Source organism: Oryzias latipes, chromosome 12 (genome assembly GCF_053564925.1).
Source record: "Oryzias latipes strain Hd-rR chromosome 12, Olatipes_Hd-rR_3.1".
Classification (NCBI taxonomy): domain Eukaryota; kingdom Metazoa; phylum Chordata; class Actinopteri; order Beloniformes; family Adrianichthyidae; genus Oryzias; species Oryzias latipes.
The window spans coordinates 13834151-13854271 of NC_136248.1; the positions used below are offsets into that span (position 1 = coordinate 13834151).

A 20121-nucleotide genomic window follows, 5' to 3' on the forward strand; every position below is an offset into this window, starting at 1 on the left:
AAAACTGCAAGGCTGGTTCAGAAAGCTGCTCCTCTGTCTTAGGCTACGTTCACAACCCAGGCTGAAACGACCCAATTCCGATTTTTTTGCCCCTATGCGACCTGTATCTGATCTTTTCATGACAGTCTGAACGACACAGATCCGATCTTTATAAATCGGACCCAGGCCACCTGGGTATGTGGTCCTGAATCTGATACGTATCCGATCTTTTCAAATGCGACTGCCGTCTGACCGGCCAGGCCACATGAATCTGACCCGTACGTCATTGATACGCTACAAAAGTCATAAATCTGCAATGAAGTAGGCGGGAACGAGAACATAAACATCAACCATGGTGGACGATGCTGCTGAGACCAGTCAGTGGAAGGGAAGTGAGGTCTCCGATTGGATTAATATTTGGGGTGGTAGCTCTATTAAAGCCAAACTCCAGGGCTCTTATCGCAACCGGGCGTCTTTTGAAAACATTTCCAGTGAAATGGGCGAGCGTGGTGTTGAACCTTTCCTGCGATTACTTTTTTTCCCCCCTTTCCGACCGTGGTCAGAAGCGCGGGGGGCAGAGGGCGGATCGTTCTCCGGGGTTCACTTCCCTGTTCTGACCCTTAGATTCTCCAGAATGGGTTAACAAAGAGTCTATAGCAATTATTCTGGGGGAAGCCTTATTTTATTATCGTTCTCCTTCCTCCCTCCCTAACACACAACATGAATGCGCAATGCCCCCCCCTTTCTCCACCTCGCTGCACGCGCTCTTCTGCTCTCTCTTACACACATGCGTGAGAATTAGGCTGTTGTTGTTGTTGTTTTTTTAAGCTTGGTCAAAGTAGCATTTGTTTTAGCGGTATCAATCTGTATTTTACAAGTTGGAAACAGGATTGGAAGTTACAGGTATTGTCAATAAGCTAATGGGGCTAGCATGTAGTTGTCTCGGACTGTGTTTTTATTTTACGTGTTGATAACAAAGTTGGGAGATACCATTGTCATGTAGTCTCATAGTTCGATGTGCCTTATTTACATTTAAAAATTGACAATTCATTGATGCTGAACCTTGTTACAAAGATCAAAAATGTATAGATAAAATGATAGTGTATAAATCCAAAAACAAAGCAAAGACGAGCTCTAATAATACAACATAAAAATAGTACGTTAACTAAAAAACACGCAAACCTCCTCTAATCTATATACAGTACAAAGCATCACAAGTATGAACCAAAATCCTTTTAATGTTTGTTTCAAACGATTCAAAGCTAATAACCTTTTTGAACCCATCACGTTTAATTTAGAATTAAAACTATACTAATGGCAGGTCAGTTTCATTCTTGCGTCATTGTGAACAGCCTGTGTAATTGACAAACTCATAGTGTGATCACAGAAACCACTAACGGTTAAGAAAGAAAATCTGCATGATAGTTTCAGAGACAATGAGAGTAAACATATTTCTCTTTTAAAATATAAAAAAAATACATTCAACAAGAAAATAAGTTTTTTTTTTCAAACTGGTCCTTCTTTCTGTCCAAAGACAACACGACTGAATGCAGCATAGAAATTCACAAGTGGGATTTTTTTTTGTTTGTTTGTTTTTTTACTTTAATTTTAATGGAGTTTTATAATAAAGGCTTTCTAAAGGGTTTTCTTGGAGCAAAGCCACCAAACGTAGCAGAATAAGTAAAATATCTATTTAGGCTGGAACATGACCAGCAGCAGTTTTTCAGCATACAAAAAATGAGTCAAATTAGCCAGGAGATGTAATCCCACCCGTGTGATCATTTGAGACATTTTTCCTCTGAGGGTGGCGGAGCCCATTTACAACAGATGTCAAGAGTCCCATTCCCCACGTTCAGGGCAATTTCTAAGCACACTCACAGCCAAATGCAGAATCTGTTGCATTTGATCTTGTTCATTCCGTCTCTTATTGAAGTGCAGCAACATGGAATTTACCCAGACAAGCAAGCAAAAGATGAAACATTTGCTTTGTATTTATGAATTCTTTCAATCTGGCTTTGGCGTGAAGAGTGGGGGATCACAGGCTTCACTCGATACGAAATTAAAACCCAGATGATTTGTAACTTTATGAATCATCAATGACTGTGGGAATTCACTTTGATCTCAGGGTGGTCTCCAAAAATACAGTTTCTGGGTGTGTTTTCTCATTGGCCAGAGAATAGAAAAGTAGCATGAATATAACTCTTAAGATGTAAGTAATGATATTCATGGGAGCAGGAAAGAGGAGCTGAAATCCATTATATCTAGCAGACAGCTTTTTTTCAGTTGGAACAAATTGAAGTCTAAAATTGAAAGTAATTTTTCTCTTGAATTTACCAACCTTTTGCTACTTTTTCTTCCCTCTTCTGTCTTTCCCCTTGTGTCGTCTTCTACATATCACCTTCTGGTGCTACATCTTATGATTCTTTTTCACTGTCTGTCCTACCAAAATGCCATTACACCCTCAATGTACCTCGATCCAAACCTTAACCTCAAATGTTGTGTCATCCCACCATTCCTCTGTGAAATACAACTGATTCTTTGTCTCTATCATGTCTTGTCCATCATTATTTATTAATTATTTTTGTTTCATGTTATATTTCTCTCACTCTCCTTCCATCCCATCTTCCCCTTTGGCTCCGCAGAATCCTCTTCATTTCCAAATGGCGATGCAGACAGTAGAGGCTCCGCCCTCGCATCTCCTCTACCGCCTGCTGATGATGAATGGCTGGTGGGACATCAGTATTCTCCTGTGCCAGGAGTGGAACATCAGCGACTTCCTCTTCCTCATCAAGAATAACAGTCGCTTCCACCTGGGCACACTTGTCAACTTGACCGGCATGGCTCTGTCGGCGTCTTCATTCCCATCCTCGGTGGGAGCTTCAGCAGAAGCATCCTCCCCTCCTTATTTTTCCTCTGCTGCTTCATCTGCTTCATCCAGCACCTCGTCCAAAGCCGACCACCAGCAAGTGCTCATGCGGCAGCTGGAGGCCCTGAGGGAACCCTCGTCCATTAAAGGGGTAGTGATGTTTGGGTGTGACATCCGTGAGGTGAGGCGTTTGTGGGCGTTGGCCACTCGGATGACCCTTCCAGAGTTTCAGTGGATCTTGGGGGACAGCCAGAATGTGGCAGAACTGAGGACAGAGGGGTTACCTTTGGGGCTTTTGGCCCACGGGGTGATGGGATCACCTTCACTGGATCACTATGTTCGGGACTCTTTGGAGCTGGTGGCTCGTGCGGTGGGCAGTGCAGCCCTGGTGAACCCCGCCATGGCGCTCATTCCGGGAACTACCAACTGCATGGATGCACAACAGCTTAACGGCAGCTCAGGGGAATTCTTGGCAAGGTAGGAAATGATTATTCCAACTATGAAACCTGGTTTAGTAACAATGCAGTATTGCATGCAACAATTCCTTTTCTCCTTGATTTGGTTCAACCTTGACTTTTGGGTCACGGTTTTGTTTCAGTACAATACATGATTTGTGTATTACAAAACATTAGGAAAATCAAGTAACGCTGCAGAAAAACCAACATTTGTGTCTGACACTTTCAACATAAACACACTGGTATGCAGTACATACAGTCACCTTTAAACTGAGAATCATGGGATCCCTGGTACTCAATCATTATCATTATTGCAGGACTGCAGCAATGTTGAGATATGATGATCTAATGTGACAACATATAGTTTGTAACAAAAACAGGACAGCAAAGAACTCTTACTCAAGTTCCAGTCAAGTTTGATATATTTAAAAAGATTCTTCTTTAGATTCTGGTCCAAATTTTTGGTCATCGTTTTAAGTATGATGTTTCTTGAGTTTCCCTAATTTGTTCCTAAAGAGAATTTTAACACATTCTTGATGTTTTTAATCTAAAAATGGCTATCTATTCAAAAAAACCTAAGCCAAGTTCACAAAATGGCGGTTGACCTGTATGGGTGCTGTGGGTACTTACTTGGGTTGCCCGAATTCGTTGAGGGTCAGAGACAAGACCAGTTGCCTCTTATACCTTGGTCACATCTTCCTGTACTGGGAATTGACCTGTACGGGGCATTCTTGGTTGTCCAAATCCATGGAGGGTTGTAGTGAGTACGGACCACATTCCAAGGGGAGCGCAGGTGTGTATTGCAGTTCACTTGTGAATCGTACGTCCCCCTCAAGTGACGTCATGAAAATGGAATGTACGATTGTCATGCATGTGGTAAATGTATCATGCAGTATTTGTTTGGGTAATATAAGTTACGCACATTTATAACATACAGGTGATGTGTTGTTTAAGTGTTCACTAAGACCCGCCACATGCTCGAAGTAAAAATGTACATGAACATGTTTACCCTGCAGGCTCATCACGCAGACTACAACTTTGATATTTCCTGTGGGCCACCTGTCCGTCCCTTTTCCAGGTTTGCCCTAGAGACAACCATGACTAACGCTTATCTACTCTTATTGGTAAATACTGAACTTATTCTGAGTCTTGTGTAAGTTTGTCCATCCAAACACACACACACACTCCTTGGATTCTTCGGGAACCACTATGTGAAACCTTGCAGATCTCCTGCATGTTGGCATAGAAGAAAGAAAACAGATGTACACAGAAATTATTAAGGAGGTTTCACAGCATCTGCAACATGAAGGGTCCTATGGTTTTGTTGATACGTACAGAAATGGAATAAAATCTATTCGTTGGAGTTAACAAGACTTTTTCTAATGGTCTGAAGCTTTTTGTGTCACGGTTTTAGTTTCTTTGCTTTTGTGTTCTGGTTCTCTTTTGTTTCTGTCATGTTTTGAGTTCAGTTTCCTGTTTTATTTTGTAAGGTTTCCTGTTTTGTTGTTGTTTCGAGTTTTACTTTTGGTCCCCGTCTTCCCTCATTGTTTCCCCCTGTGTCTCGTCTGTTCTGTATGCATTTAAGTCCTGTCTTTCCCTTCCTCCTGGGCTGATCCTTACTATGCTGCTCCCCTGGCTCTGTGTAGCTTTGATGTTTCCCCCTTTTGAGTGTTGCGAGTTTCGAGTTTTTCTAGCCTGCTCAGCAGTGATTTTGGTTTTTAGTTTTTGTTATTAAAGATCTTGTTTCCCTGGAACCTCCTGCCTCCTCGTCTCTGCACCTGGGTACTCCCCCCAACCCCCACCGTAACATTTTGGGGCTCTCTAGACTTCTGTGTTGTCAATGTAAATTCCCTTTTAATGTTGGTGGTTGAAGATCAGGCAGACATGAACAACAAGCTGCCAAAATCAAAAAGGTTTGAGACATGTGAGCAGTGCTTGTTGCATCAAGGGATTACAAAAATTGGAAAGCTAAGCACTTTTTTCTGTTATCAGGCTAAAACACCTGACAGACTGAAAATTTTTAACATGATTTTAATAATGTTTTTAATCATTTCTTTCATAATTTTTGTATTATGGTAATCATTTTTGAACATTGTTAGGGTGAGTAGACTTTTTACTAAAACACTACGTGTTACTTTTAGTGACTGTATGATCACTCTTGAGAGTTTAAATTTCAAAATAAAAGACCTTCAACTCAGATTAGTGTGTAATACTCAGAAAATGAAGTTAATCTTAAAATGTTTTCATGAATTAAAAACAAAAACATTTTTACTATTTAAAGCCGGAAATTATACAATTAGAAAATGCATGCTCATTGGTTATTTATAATACATAATTCTCCAATCTGTAATTTTCAAAGGATGATATTGTTTATTGAAAGAACTCTACAGAATATTGATGCATACTTTTATTAGAAAGGCCTCTTTTAAATGTGTTCACCAAAACACTCAATCCATTTAAAACAGGATGGATAAAAACTAACCATTTAGAATGTTTTTTATGTGTTCCACCACATCTACACTTGTCAGTTTTGTCTTTTATTTTAAAGATGAGAAATTTTATTTTGTAAAAAATAAAATTAAAATAGCACTCATTTGCATGAGCAGATTGGATGCACTGACTGCGCATCAGATTCCTGGATTGTATAAAGAAAGTGTGGTGACAGTTCATCCTCTGAGTGTTTTACACATGAGCGGCTGCTCTTTGTAAAGCAGTTTTAATTCTATATGAACCCCGTCAATGACCCTGAGAACCCAGAGGATTTACCTGAAGAGGTTTAGTTTGCTGCTGGGGAAAACCTGCTCTAATCTCCCAGCTTTTGCACACAAGAGATTTGGAAAGTCAGAAATGCGCTTGGCTTAGAAGAATCTATGTTTACTGGACACCAATAAAACAACGTGCTTGGATCAACCAATGAGGAAAAAAAAATACAAATCTGTTTGTCCTAGAATTTATATCTTTTTTATACTTTTACTACATTTAAACTAAACCACAGTCTATTTTTATGTCTCTCCAGGCAGTTTTTTTTTATTAGGGACAAACTTAAAAAAAAGGTCTGCAAGTCATGCTTTTGATATTGTAAAACAAAAATAATAATTTGTTGTAAAGACTTGTTGGTCAGATAAACAGAATTGTTTTAACACCTATTGTTTTAATCCTGTTACGCCAACTAGAAGAATTGACAAAATTTATTTGGAATCAACATGTTTTTCCAATCCTTTAGTGAAATCCACCAAAAAGATGACAATATCATTTTTTCAGTGTGATTTAGTTAGTGTCATTTATGATATGCTGGGTGATTTGATACCTTTTTACTCACAGCAATGTTAGATTAAAATGCAAACATGAGTGTTCAAGAAAAAAAACACTTTATGCAATCTCAATTTGTTTTTATTTTTATTTGGTTTCCTTTAGCTGTCTCATAATCACAAAGGAGGGTAACTGTATCTTAATCTTTAGTGTCCTGTCCATTACATTTATTCTGGATTTTTTTTAGATTCCGCATGCTTGTCGTCCACGTAGGAGCAGGTGCTTTGTGAATGAGTTAACCTGGAGCTATGAATTGTCATCAGTGGTGTTGAAGCCAGAGAGCAGGAGACAGATGAGCGACTGAGGCAGCACTTGTTGCCAGCTTGAACGCTGAAGCCCTCTGGGAATCCGCTGCATGATTATTGTTATGGACTCATAGTTGGAACAGGCTTGCTGTTGTTTCGCTAAGCCATTTTATTAAACTGATGAATGTGAGGACTCCACAGAAAGACTGAACACTGTCTCCGAAATGACAGCTGCAGAGGAAATTCTATAAAAGGCAGTGGCATGGGGTAATTGATTAATAACCACAAGTTAATTAAAGATAATGGATGATGAAGACGGGGTTGTTTGACACATGAAAAAAAAAGAAGGGAACCGAAATAAATGGCTTACGGGAAAAAGGGATGGAGACACTCCTTTCGCTTGTAATGTGCAAACCACTTAGAAAGAATATCCATCTCTATCACCTTAATTGATCAAATCGCTGTAGACAGAGATTCCATCATCTAAAAGATGGACCTGACCGGCATAGTGTCGTGCTCTTGTTTACAGAGGGTTTCCAGGCTTTAGTTAATCATTCTGTCATCACCCTGTCTGTGCAGCTGCAAGATGGCACAAACAAATCCTGGAATGCTAAAGGTGATTTTTCAAAATATGCTTCAAGCTTTAGGGAAATAAACTAACCTCAGGACACAGATTAGCAACATCTAAAAGAAAAAGTACCATAAATATAACATTTAAAAGTTCAACTTAAAAAAGAAAAATCAAAAAACAAATGCATTTGTTAATGAGACAAGCAGATCTTGCTAGAAGTCTGAAATACACTAAAATTGAGAATAAAAATAGTTACAACGCAAGTGTTGAAAAGTCAGACTGTGAAATAAAATTTATACTTGTGCGTCCAAAAACAAGATCTAAAACTTAACGAAATGCTAAACTGTTTAATTTAAGTTAAACAAATTAAAATTCACGTAAAAACAAAACATCTTAGATAGGTCTTATAAAATAAACGTGAATCAAAATGGGCAGAAAACATATGGTTTAAAGACCTGCTCCAATGAAAATGGTGTTTATTGTGTTTTAAACATGTTATTGAGGTTTTTTCCTGATGATGGAGGACATTTATTTTCATCATTTATATTTATCGTTGTGAAGAAGGAGTAAACACAAAAGTGCTGTTTGAAAAAGAGCGTATTTGTGATGAGATACTGGGTAAGAAACAAGCTACCCACTTCGAGCTCTCAGCAATGAGGAGAGGAAGGGGGGCGGGGTTGCTATGCTCTTACTGTTCTGCACAGAAAATCCACTGGGCGTGTGACCAGCTCCATTCTGATGCATCCATTTGTCAGTAACGAGTGACGGAAAAGGGGGACAGGGTTGCTGTATGCCAAGAATTCTGCCCCCAACTCAGAAGTGAATTTTCTAATAAACTACTCCACTCTGCAGAAACTATGTCCTAAAAAAATTACAGGTTTTTTATTTTGATGCTTTGTCGTTGATGTTTTGGTTCTAAGAAGTGCCAAATCCTGTGTGTTTACTGAACTATAAATATAAATCTTTGTTCTATAGGCTTTATCACTATTTGTTTCCTTGAGGAAAAAAAATTAGGCCTCAAAAAAAAAAGGGGACCAGTCACATCATCTCTTGTTTTACCACACATGCTGAGCTCCAGGCCTCGGGGGCTGCTGTCCTGCTTGTTTTCCAATTGACCTTGTTCTTGTTTGTGGTTTTTCTTTCACAAAACTGCACCTGAATCAGGTAATTACTAGCAGGATATCTGAAAAACTAGCAGGTTGAAAGGCTTCTGGGCCTGGAGTTGAACACTTCTACCAATAGGCCAGAAGGAAAGTGCCAATAGCTAGTTATAGCTAACTAACAGTGTCAAAAGAAATAAAGGGACTAGCAGATTCAGAAAAAGATTTTTAAAAAAGGAAATGTTAGACCAAGAAATACAAAAGTATTCCCATTATCAAAGTGGGGTGAGAAATAAAAAAGGTCAGAGAGAGGACCAACTATATTTAGCTAAATCACAGTTGGTTATTGTGTCAAACATTTCCCTTTTTCTGTTCAGTTCTTTATTTGGTCAAGTTAGTCTCAGGCTAAGATTACACCGACCATGATTTGAGGAGTCCAGTTTCAATGTACAGAAACACGCTTTGAGCGTAAAGCATGGCGTTCCGGCATCAGCGCTTTTTGGACGGTATGATGTTTTAAGAGTTCAAACATCTGAACTTTGTGGAAGAATTTGCGTCGCGTCAACCAATCAGGAACTCAGATTTGGCCCCTGGAGTGTTGATGACAAGATCAGCGAGTGGAGTCCTAAATCAACATGGTGGAGAATCTGATTGTTCTCTTCCTGAACTTTATTATATATTTCTTATTCGAATGGAGACATTAAAGAAAATATAATTTTATTCTTATTTTTTCCTTCCTCAGACTAATGCAGGACAGCAAGCTGTCAAGCTGAGTCACAGAGAGAGGGAAATGCAGCTGAAAGCAGCTGTCATTCTGACGCAGCTCCTGCATCTAAATGACGTACTGGGAGAGTCTCTGAACATCCGAACGTCTCAGACATGGAGACATGATTTATAGAACAGAACTCTTCAAAATAAATAAACCTGATCCCTCCACATCATCTGTGTCTTCCATGCATCGTAAGTGAGATATAGTCAGTGCTTCTATTTAGTGATCAGGCTAAAAAGTGTTGATGTGTTGGCTGCACAGCTGCAGCAAAGTGAATGAGCCAGAGAGTTTTACTGTGTATGCCGTATAGACTCATCACAAAGGCATTATATAAAGTACATTCTGTTTCACACACTGTACATTTTCAGAATGAAACACATTAAAAGAAATGTCTCAGATCTGTCTTCAAGGGAAAATCTCAGTGAATGAACTGTCAGGAGAAAATATCAAAACTCTATGATGTTAGAAAAACCATTATTCCTACAGGATACAAGGGTGATGCTGGAGAGACTGTGAACAGAATAAACTCATGTAAGGAAGCACTTAGCTATTAATTTATTAATACTTTATTAACAGAAAACGTTCATTCTTTACATGTGTGTGTAAAAAAATCTGATGTTGATTTATTAAAAAAAAAGATCTGATTTATAGAAAAAAAAGGCAATTCTTAATTGTAAATACTGGGTCTTAGCTTAGTCAGTTCAGTTTATATACCAGGCAAATCTTACATCCATGGCACCAAATTTGCCATGGATTTAACATGGCATCCCATATTTCAGAAAAGCATATTTGCCATGAGAAAAATCTGAAATGGCGCCCATTTTTAAAAATGGTGACCATACACTTAATTGCTACATACATATTTGGTTTCTGTTTGTCTCAGTCTCGAAAACATGGCCTGTTCATGGGAAATGGCATTAGTTATATATAGGGATGGGTACCGCGCCCCGGTAATGAACGAGTCCCTCCCGGGGCAACATTTTTTAATACCGCAGTATCTGTAAGATCAGTGCTGTCGGTACTGGAGAATTCGCATTTCTTTGTGTCCCACAAGATATAAACCAGAGCTGTGACGGGGTGGGGTTTTTGATCAACACCCCCCAACACGCCGCGTCACGCACCTAAGAACGCACGCAGCTTGTAATGGAAATGAATAAATGAATACAATGGAAATTCCTCCAGAAGCCCTTGAAGTTTAAACACAGGACTCGCAGAAAAAGGAAGTTATTAGCAAAGATGAATGTGTTTATTATAGTTCAAATCACGCACCATATGCAGAACTTTCACACAAAAAAAAGAGGAACGTTCGGCTTTGTGAAATCTAACTGCATACTCCACCATGTTGCCCTGTGAAACTGTATTTTATTTTAGAGTGAAGAGTTTATTTAATTTGTTTTATATTTACATCATGACAGCAATATGTCAAAACATTGCTGTCTATTTTTCTTTAAATAACTTCTTTTTTCATGTATTTTACTTCTCAAGTTGAAAAAATGTATAAAGTAAAATGTTTTGTTAAAAAAACAATGTTGTTCCATAATGAGGAAAAAAAACACTTTACGTTCTTAATTTGGTATTTATTTATTTATTGTCCTCAAAAAGTATTGATAAGAGTATCATTAAAATACCGGATCGATAATCAGTACCAATAAGTATAGTAGTACCGTTAAAACCTTAACGATACCCATCCCTACTCGTACATCGCCTTACCTCCTTCTTAGACGATCTAAAGCGCTTTGCAGTCACAGTTCCATTCACCCATTCAAAAACTGATGGCGGCTCTGCTGCCAAACACTGGCACCAACCTATAACCACCAGGAACAATGTGGGATTCAGTATCTTGTATAAGGGCACTTCGACACAGGGGTGCGCAGAGTGGGAACCAGACCTGCACTCTTCCAATCAGAGGTTAACCTCTCTCTGCACCCAGTGCACAAATTGATGTCTTTTTACTTGATATGTCCTACAGAATACTCTTATATACAGTATAGAGTTTTGCAATCTTGGATTTTGTCATGGCAAATGTTATTTTCTGAAACAGGAGTCCAGCAGCTACAATTGAGCCAAATGCGATGCTTGTTTCACAAAATGCACAATTATTTCAATAACCAGTTCCACTAAGACTAGTGAGGAGCATGAGGCATTGCTGTCATTGTGACAGATGGTGGAAATGCCCACAGTTGACACAATCGAATTTGGTTGTTTGTGGCTATATCTTTATCATTGTCTTTATTTTTAGGGTAATAATTATCAAAGTAATGAAAATAGTGTTTATTTTCATTCAATTGTTAGCAATATCAAAGGGGAACTTTATGAATAGCATTAAAATCAGACCAAACAGGAAAAGCACTCATCTAAAGAACAATGTCTCTAATTTATTGTGAGTAGTGTGATTCAAATATCAATAAAATAGAAATATCAGCATGTGAGACCATGAACCAGTAAATTATCACGATTTCAAATATTGACATCGATTCACTTAAATTTCATTTATTTATCAATACCTTAGGTCTCAGTCGTCTTTCCAATGGCGTTCCAAAGCTCTGAACCAAGAAAGATCAAGCAGGGATCAGAGTCTGAATTGTTCATCCCAGATTGTTCCCCGTTTTTTGTTTTTTTTTCTCTCTTTACCACTGGGTTCCATTTACTGAGCACTCAGAGCTGTGCTTTTTGTCATTCAGTCATGTGGTCCTGTGGGAAAACTCTTTCAAGCCACGTCACTTAGTATTATGTTCAGCAACTGAACCTAAGGGGACATTTGAACATTTTGTACCTAGGTCACACAGCACTGATGAGCTTCTGTGGGAGCGGAGTGCTGGGGCCCAGAGTAATTTCTTGCAGGGTTTTGGATTGCAAGCTTTTAGAGTTTATACATGGATGCAAAAGAAGAATGAAAAAAATGAAATTCTATTTTATTGTTGTGTTGGCAGCACTTTGGGTAGCACATGTACCCAAGGTTGGATGATAAAGATGCAAAAGCAGATGTTTGAAGTCAGCCGGGGTCATTGTAAATGTGCAGCCTTATCTTGAGTGGCAGTTGGAAGGGTGAGCAGGCTGGCAGCTTCCGAATTGTAGAGTCTGAGCTGCGAGAAGCGGGCAGCCTGTGGTTGGCCGGGATATTTAGGGGATCAGACGGCGGTGAGGAACAGGTTGGAGGAATGACTCTGGAGCTGTGGGGCGGTGGAAGCAAGGCAGGGAGGATTGGCTGGCAAAAATTTGGGTTATTTTAGAACATAACCCTCGTAATAAATGACAAGAACACGATTGTGTGGTTGTAGTACCTTCATTGTCAACAAACTAATTAATAAAAAGGGGAATTGTCAAGACAAGTAGCTTCTCATTAAGCCCAGATGTTTCTGTTTTTGAGATGACTAAAATAATAGTTCCTTTCAATTAATGATTTCATTAAAATATAATGAATTTCTAACATTTCTCTACCAAAATCAATTCTGTTTGGTTCTGAAAAACAAAGTTCACAAAATCAACTGATCCTAGGCAAAAACTTACGTTGATAGAATAGTTCATTCTTATCGTAAAAGCTTCTTTTTTGGGGACAAAAAAACACACAATCTGCTTTAGAGGTGAAACCAAAGATTGCAGTTCATGAATAGATTTGACATTCTGTATGAAGTGAGCTGCACGGTAGTATAGTGGTTAGGTATCCAACCTCAAAACGAAAAGGCCCTGGTAGAAAAAAGCCCAGCTTCTGTGTGGAGTTTGCATGTTCTCTTTTTGCACATGTTTTTTTTTTCCAGAAACTTTGCCTTATTCCCACAGTCCAAAGGCCCACTTCACAGTTTAATTGGTGTGTCTAAATTCTCCCTAAGCGTAAATGTGTGCAACTGTTTGTGTGACCTGTCCAGGTTTTTACCCCCTACAGTCGCCCAACAGTAGCTGGGATAGGCTCCAGCAGCTTTGCGATTCCAAAAGGAATTAACCGGGTTGACAAATGGATGAATGAATCCTGTAAGGAGAGATTTATTCAAATCAAATCACCAACATTTTTAATTTGGTGCTTCTGGCTGTACAATAAAAAATTAACAGATTAGTAAATCCAATTGACCTAAGGGCTGTTTCATCAAGCACTACTGTGCGAACAAAAAGTAAAATCTGTCACAAAGAAACTTGTCGGTTGTACAGATTTTGGATAGTTGATGCAGACACCATCAAAAGGAATTTTGCATTGCTCCAATAGGCCCTGTAATGTATACCAAGAGACTTGCCTTGTAACTAAAACCCAATTTTTGCATGGTTGATCCTTTTTGGAAAATTGTAACTATAGAAGTGGGAGTAAATTTTTCTGCAATGATTCTTTTCTCTTAATGTAGGGTCTCTGTGACGTCTTCATGAATCGGGCCAGGAGTTTTTTTGGATCTTTTTTCACGTTCACACTTATCTCCTGCCTTTTTTTTTTCCATTCAGGCTTATTATTAATTTACAATTAGCCAAAGAAATATGTCCCGTTTTCTCATTCAGATCAACCTCAATGACTCTGGAAAATTGGACTTCAACTTTCCTGTCAATAGGATTATAATTTTGGAATTAAATGAGTAGATCTGGAAGGTAATTTCAAAGTCCATACATTCTTAAAGAAAAACAAATGACCCTCTTTATGGAAAACCGTTATGGGATGTGGGTCACTTGCCTGTAACCTGGTGACTGTCTATCCTTAACCCTTTTGCTATCCTAGGCACTTTAACGTTGGGAGTTGGGTCATCTAGACCCACTAGACAGTGCTCTGAACCTTTTTTCTTCAATGATTTGTGATCTTCACTGGTGTCCATGGATTACATGAAATCTTTCCACCTTTATCCACCTTTGTCATGGTAGGGAGAACACGTCAATGTAAGGGTGGGGTCATCTAAGATAGCACAAGGGTTATGTCTTGTTGTCCAAATGATTAAATATTGTGATGTTCTACATACTTGGTAACATTTTCACTATTATCTGGTAAAAATTATTCATCTATTGTAAGAATGGTGTTTTACCACCAACATCATGCTGTTTACAGTGAATTTAAGACACTAATCTTAGGGATTACTTGAGAATCTCTTTTGATTTCCCAAAAAATAGGGACTGACATTCTACTTCCACCCATCAGAACGCCAGGATTCAGAAAATAATGTGCAGGTTTTATTAACAGTCTTAACACAAGTGAGAGAGGTCGAGTCAGAAAAAGTAGATGTTGTAGGATTTAAATGCAAGAGACTAAAGGTCTAGACTACACAAAAACTTTATTCATTTGAAAAATAAGCTTTCATCCACAGCAGGTGAGGCTAAGAAATCAATTTGACTGGAAAACGGCCTGAGCGGCCAGAAACAAAAAACGTAGATGATGAGGCAAGATGGTTAAATTAGTGTTTTTGAACCTATTTTGAGCCGAGGTACACTTTTTCCTTAACAAAAATCCTGCAGCACACCAGCAACCAGAAATAAAGAAAAAGAGAAATTCTATAGTCTGTATTGATGTGCAGCCTCTCAATGATCTTACTTACATTTTTTGTAATAATTGAGGCACAAAAAAATTAAATTTGCAGCTGTTTTTCCTTAAAGTTTCGACATTTTTTAAAAACAATTTTGAACTAAATTAGTTGAAAATTGGGTAGTTGTTTTCCCTCCAGTTAATTAAAAAGCAATTTCTTGAAAACCTCAGAAAAACCAAATGAAATGGCATTCTTTCTAAACTATAATTTATTTTTAAATATTTATTTTATGTTTGCGCAAGAGCAACTGTAATTTTTGAACAAATATCCTAATAATCATAGTATGTTTGATAAATTTTAAACAAGAAAGACCAATTTTATCTTCATGTTTATAAGTTAGGTTCTAACCACATAAAAAAGTGAACATGCTGAAGTTTTATTAGTTTTTCTTTTGTCAAAATCAAACCAGTAACTTTAACAAAATAAGTTTTATTTATTTTTGGGTCATTAAATGGTTTCATTTTAGTTAAATATGTCTGTTGGCCATTTCATCATAATGCTGGGTTTTTTATGTTGTCATTACTAATATTTAAACTTAACTTCAAGTTTAAAAAAGTGACAGAAGTCTGAAATAACATTTGTCCTTTAATCCAGACATTATTTTCATCAAGAAACCTAACAGACTGTTAGTGCAGATGTTTGCGTAAGAGATGCAATCATGTTAGCCCAATGCATCATGGGAGTTGTAGTGAAAGTGGTGCTGATGCCGGAGAGACTTTCATCTCTGAGCTTCATCATTTGATTCATTTTTTACACGGTTCGACACTGGATCCAGTTACAATCCGTCCACCCCTGGCCACAGATCGCCCCCCCCTTGCTCCGTGCCCCTCATTTAAATCATTTGCAGTTTGCATCAAACTCGCGCCTCCGCCTTTGTTTTAACACGCGTCAAAGTCGCTGCTGGACACTACCCCAGAAATGGGTTTATAAATCTGATCCTGGCCCCTGGAATCAAGCAAGACACCCTTCAATCCTTGGAAAGACAGACTTAGATGAACAATTTCTAAACAGAAAAGCTGACTGAGAAGAGGGCAAAAAAAGAGCATCCTAGACTGCCCTAGTATAACAGAGAAGCAGGCAGGAAGAGGAGCATCCTGAAGAACACCTATGAGCAGACAGAAGCCTGTGGGCTGCAGCGGGATGTTGGAGCAGACAATGGGCTGCTCTCGCAGAACATCTTCTGCTGAGTCAAAAGTCTTTACAAGCCTGTCTTAGGATTGGAGTCAGCTGAGGACACAACTGACTGAAGCAGAAAAGCTTCATATAATTATTAAGCTATCAATATAACGGAAGTTGGCAAATCAAGCTGAAACATGAGGAAGCAAAAAAAGTGACAGGGGATCTTCCTCTGAGTAACTGAACACATAGACCTGAAAACACCCTGAGGTGTAAACAGTAACAGAGGAAGCTGTGACGATTGGAAACATGACAGGGACGATGAAGAAACACAGGACCAAATAAAATAGTAAACGTCCCGTTATATCAATAAACAACAAAGATGAATGAAAATAGTCTATTATATTAGCATTAGAACGTTGAAAATGCCAAAAAAGTGATCCTCCTCCTCAGACGGAAGCGTCACACAAACGTAGAGATCTTGTTTTTGGTGGAGGAAGAAGGATTAAAGTGGAAAGCTGCAGGGACACCGATGGCTTCATCGGGCTGGAGGGATCCTGCAAACCAACCATCAATAGATAAAACTTTAATAAATTGTAAATCAAACAAATGAGCTTCCAGATATTTGGAACGTTCAAGCTCATTTAGCTTACCTGTTCAATTAAGTTTAGTCGGTCTGCTCTGTTGCTGCGCGGCGTTCACCTGCTGCTCTGCATGCTCACTTCCACTTAATATCGGAAATTTACGAGTTTTTTTTCTCATAAATTTACGACTTAAAATCTTGTAAATTTACCAGTTTTTTCTCATAAATTTACCAGTTTTTATCTCCTAAATTTACGAGATAAAAACTCGTAATTTTACTTTTTTTTTTTGTTTTTGGTGGCCCTAATCCTCCATCGTAGTTCAACCCTTTGAATGTGTTTGAGTGATAAAACATCAGAGGAGCAGCTTGACCAAGAGAAAAAAAATGAGCACATGGTTTGATCAACCTTTTAAAATGTCAATTTTATGATGATTCATGATGCACAGGAAAAAAGCTAACCAAAAAGCCCCCCACAGTAAAAAACAAAACAAAAACCCACAGCTTGCACCGGTGCAATTCCAGATACCTCTCAACCGACGTGTCTGATCCCTGAGTGTCACAGTTTTCCCTCCATCAGTAGAAACCAACTGTGTGATTTGATGAGGGCTTTAACATTTATGCTAATCATTGTTTAAGGAAGGCAATAAAAAGCAACAAAAAGATCTGGTTAAAATAAAATTTTAGAGGAATTTTAGTATTTAAAATCTGAAAAAGAAAAGTACTTGCATTCATTTTGGAAATGCAGAAATACAATTAAACTAAAATGCTGTTACACAATAAAAACCTGAGAAACATTCAAGGCAAACTTTTCCCAACTAGAAGACAGACCTTTTAAATGCATTGACAAGAGACCTGGTGTGCCATTTCCATGACCTGCAAAGACAGAAAAGCATCTGACGAGTTCCTCCAATGAGGTATGTCATCCTATAGCTCAGTCATAAAATCAAATTTGGCAGGGCAAATATTTGTCACAGGAAACTTAAATGTTGCTTCTTTTCATGTTACGTTCCTAAAACAACAAAGATCACTTGTTTTTCTTCAGAATAAAAATGAAAACATGTCTTCCATTCATTTTAGTTAAGTAGTGATACCAGCAAGGATTTAAGCTCAGTGCTGTATGATTTTTGGGAAACTAAAATCTTTTTGTGGTGGCAGATGAGACCAGAACTGCAGGTGATTCACCCAGACAGCTCGAAATACCATCAAAACACTCATTTAAATGATTTTCCTTTTTTATGGGGTAGAAGTGAATCATGCCACATTGTGCAAATAATAAACTCTGTATTGAATTATTTTTAAATAGTGCTTCTCTATGTAGAAAAAGGTTTTAAAGCTCCCATAATCCAGACATCTATGGAAAGATCTTTTTTTTCCTGCTCAGTTGTTGAGATATTGTTCAAACTCCTCAATCTGTGTAGAAAGAGTTTTACCTGATTGATTTAAAATTCAAGATTTAAATTATTGCACACGAGGGGGGTCTGATTCACAAAATGTTTGCAGATGCAGTCCTGTGCAAACCTGATAAGAAGTGCAAAAACATGGATGCACCAAGGTTTACATCTGCCAAACGGGCAAAATAGTTCACGCAATGCATTTAGCACATTGTCTTCTCTGGAAACACTGCTCCAAAGGGTGCAGCTATGCTAGTAGCAGACAGGAAAGACTATAAAGGAAAACTTAAAGTTGTTTTCTTTTTCTTTAATATTACTTTATCCGAGACAGATTTTGTAGAAAAAAATGAGTTTTCAAAAAGCTGAAGCTTTCATCAAGCTCGTAGTGCTTGTTTTTCCTTCACTTTATGAGGCTTTAGTTACCCCAAAAACTTTTAGCGGGTGGCCCAGACAAGTGTGCACTTTTTTAGTTTGTGGTCCCCCTCCAAAAAACAAATGACAGAGTATTAGGGCAATACGGTGGCCGACAGGGCTCACACTACATACAAAAGAATCGACAAAACGGCATTACCTGAAGCACAATGAAATTACGCGCAACACAACGACATAAACTGCAGCAACAGCATAAACCGCAGCACAACGGAAATGAGGACTTTTTTTCCTACCGGCGGGAAAAAAAAGTCTGTTTCAAACTATTCGGTACGACTGAGTTTTAGGGCCACCAAAAAAAAAGATTTTAAACTGTAAATTTACGTTAGAAAAAAATCGTAACTTTACAACATTAAAGTGGAGGTGAGCAAACAGAGGAGCAAGTGAACACCGCACAGCAGCAGAGCAGACCGACCAAACATAGTTGAACATGTGATCTGAATGTTTATTGAAAACGTTCCAAATGTTTGGAAGCTCATTTGTTTGATTTATGATTTATCAATGTTTTATTTATTGATGGGTGGTTTGCAGGATCTCTGCAGACCAATGAAGCCGTCTGTATCCCTGCACGCAGCTGTCCACTTCAATCCTTTCTTCCTCCATTAAAGATAAGATCTCTATGTCTGTGTGATGCCTCTGTCTGAGGAAGCGCACTTTCTTTTTTTTTAGGTATTTTCAATGTTCTAATGCTAATATAACAGACTATTTTCATTCATCTTTATTGTTTTATGTTGAAACGGGATGTTTCATCTGGAGGAGGGGGGCGTAAGTATCACTGTTTACTTCCGCATTGATGTCCGGATGACAGGTTCATGACGTAAGGTGACAAATGAACTTCAGGGTGTGTGAATGAAAAGGAAAGTAAAGGCTGCAGCAGTCCTCTACACCCAAACGTGTCTCTGAGACCCTATTTTTACATATAAAACACCGCAGGGGCACGGATTGCTACATCAACGGGCTGCAGAGATCCTGCTCACCACCCGTCACTAAATAACACTTTAATAAATTGTAAATCAAACAAATGAGCTTCCAAAAATTTAAAACGTTATCAATGAACATTCAGCTCACCTTTTCAACAAATTTAGTCGGTCTGCTCTGCTGCTGTGCGGTCTTCACTTGCAGCACTTTTTTTTCTTGTAAATTTACGACTGAAAATCTCGTAATTTTACTTTTACTATTTTTTATTTTTGGTGGCCCTAAAACTCCGTCGTAGTCATCCAAACATGAGTTACTGTAAAGGAATATTTGTACCCACCAACTAACCTTCTAATCTGCATAAAACAATGACCACTATTCCAACAAATGTAGTTATTTTAACTTTTATTGACACTACTTTAAAATCATTAGCAGTTATCATCCTCTTTTTTCTGGCTAATATATGCACAGGTCAAAATAAAGTATGATGTTCAGCTTTAAAAAAGAAACACATCTGCTGCTTTAAGACATAAAAACATGGATATAATTGTAATTTTCTTGAACAAACAGATTTTCATATTCTGGGCTCAAAAAAGAATTACCCTTTCAAGGTTTTTAATGAGGGCTTTCTTCATTCATTATTCACTGTTGTTGTTGTTGTTGTTGTTTTTTCAAAAGAGACAAAAAGAATAGCTTTATTCCAGTCTGACAATCAATCAGAATGAATAAAAAAATATAAAAAACATTTAACTTTTGACTTGTATACATTTTTAAGCGAGCTTCAGTTCAGATCTAGTTTACGTGTTCATTCAGAATATTAACACATAGTTTCATAAAGGCTGGATGGACAGCATAACACCTAATGAGCCTGATGTTACTGAGGCCATAAAGCCTCTATAAAAGTTTCAAA

The 20121-nt window shown here is 38.1% G+C and overlaps 1 protein-coding gene across 1 annotated transcript in view; it reads left to right on the forward strand.

Annotated features, from left to right (window-relative positions):
• Positions 1-20121, forward strand: part of grin3a (glutamate receptor, ionotropic, N-methyl-D-aspartate 3A) — an 81328-nt gene that overhangs the window by 15984 nt on the left and 45223 nt on the right. The window contains exon 2 of the mRNA XM_011481947.4: positions 2622-3322. Coding sequence (XP_011480249.2) covers positions 2622-3322 — 701 coding nt within the window. The remainder of the gene's footprint in view (positions 1-2621; positions 3323-20121) is intronic.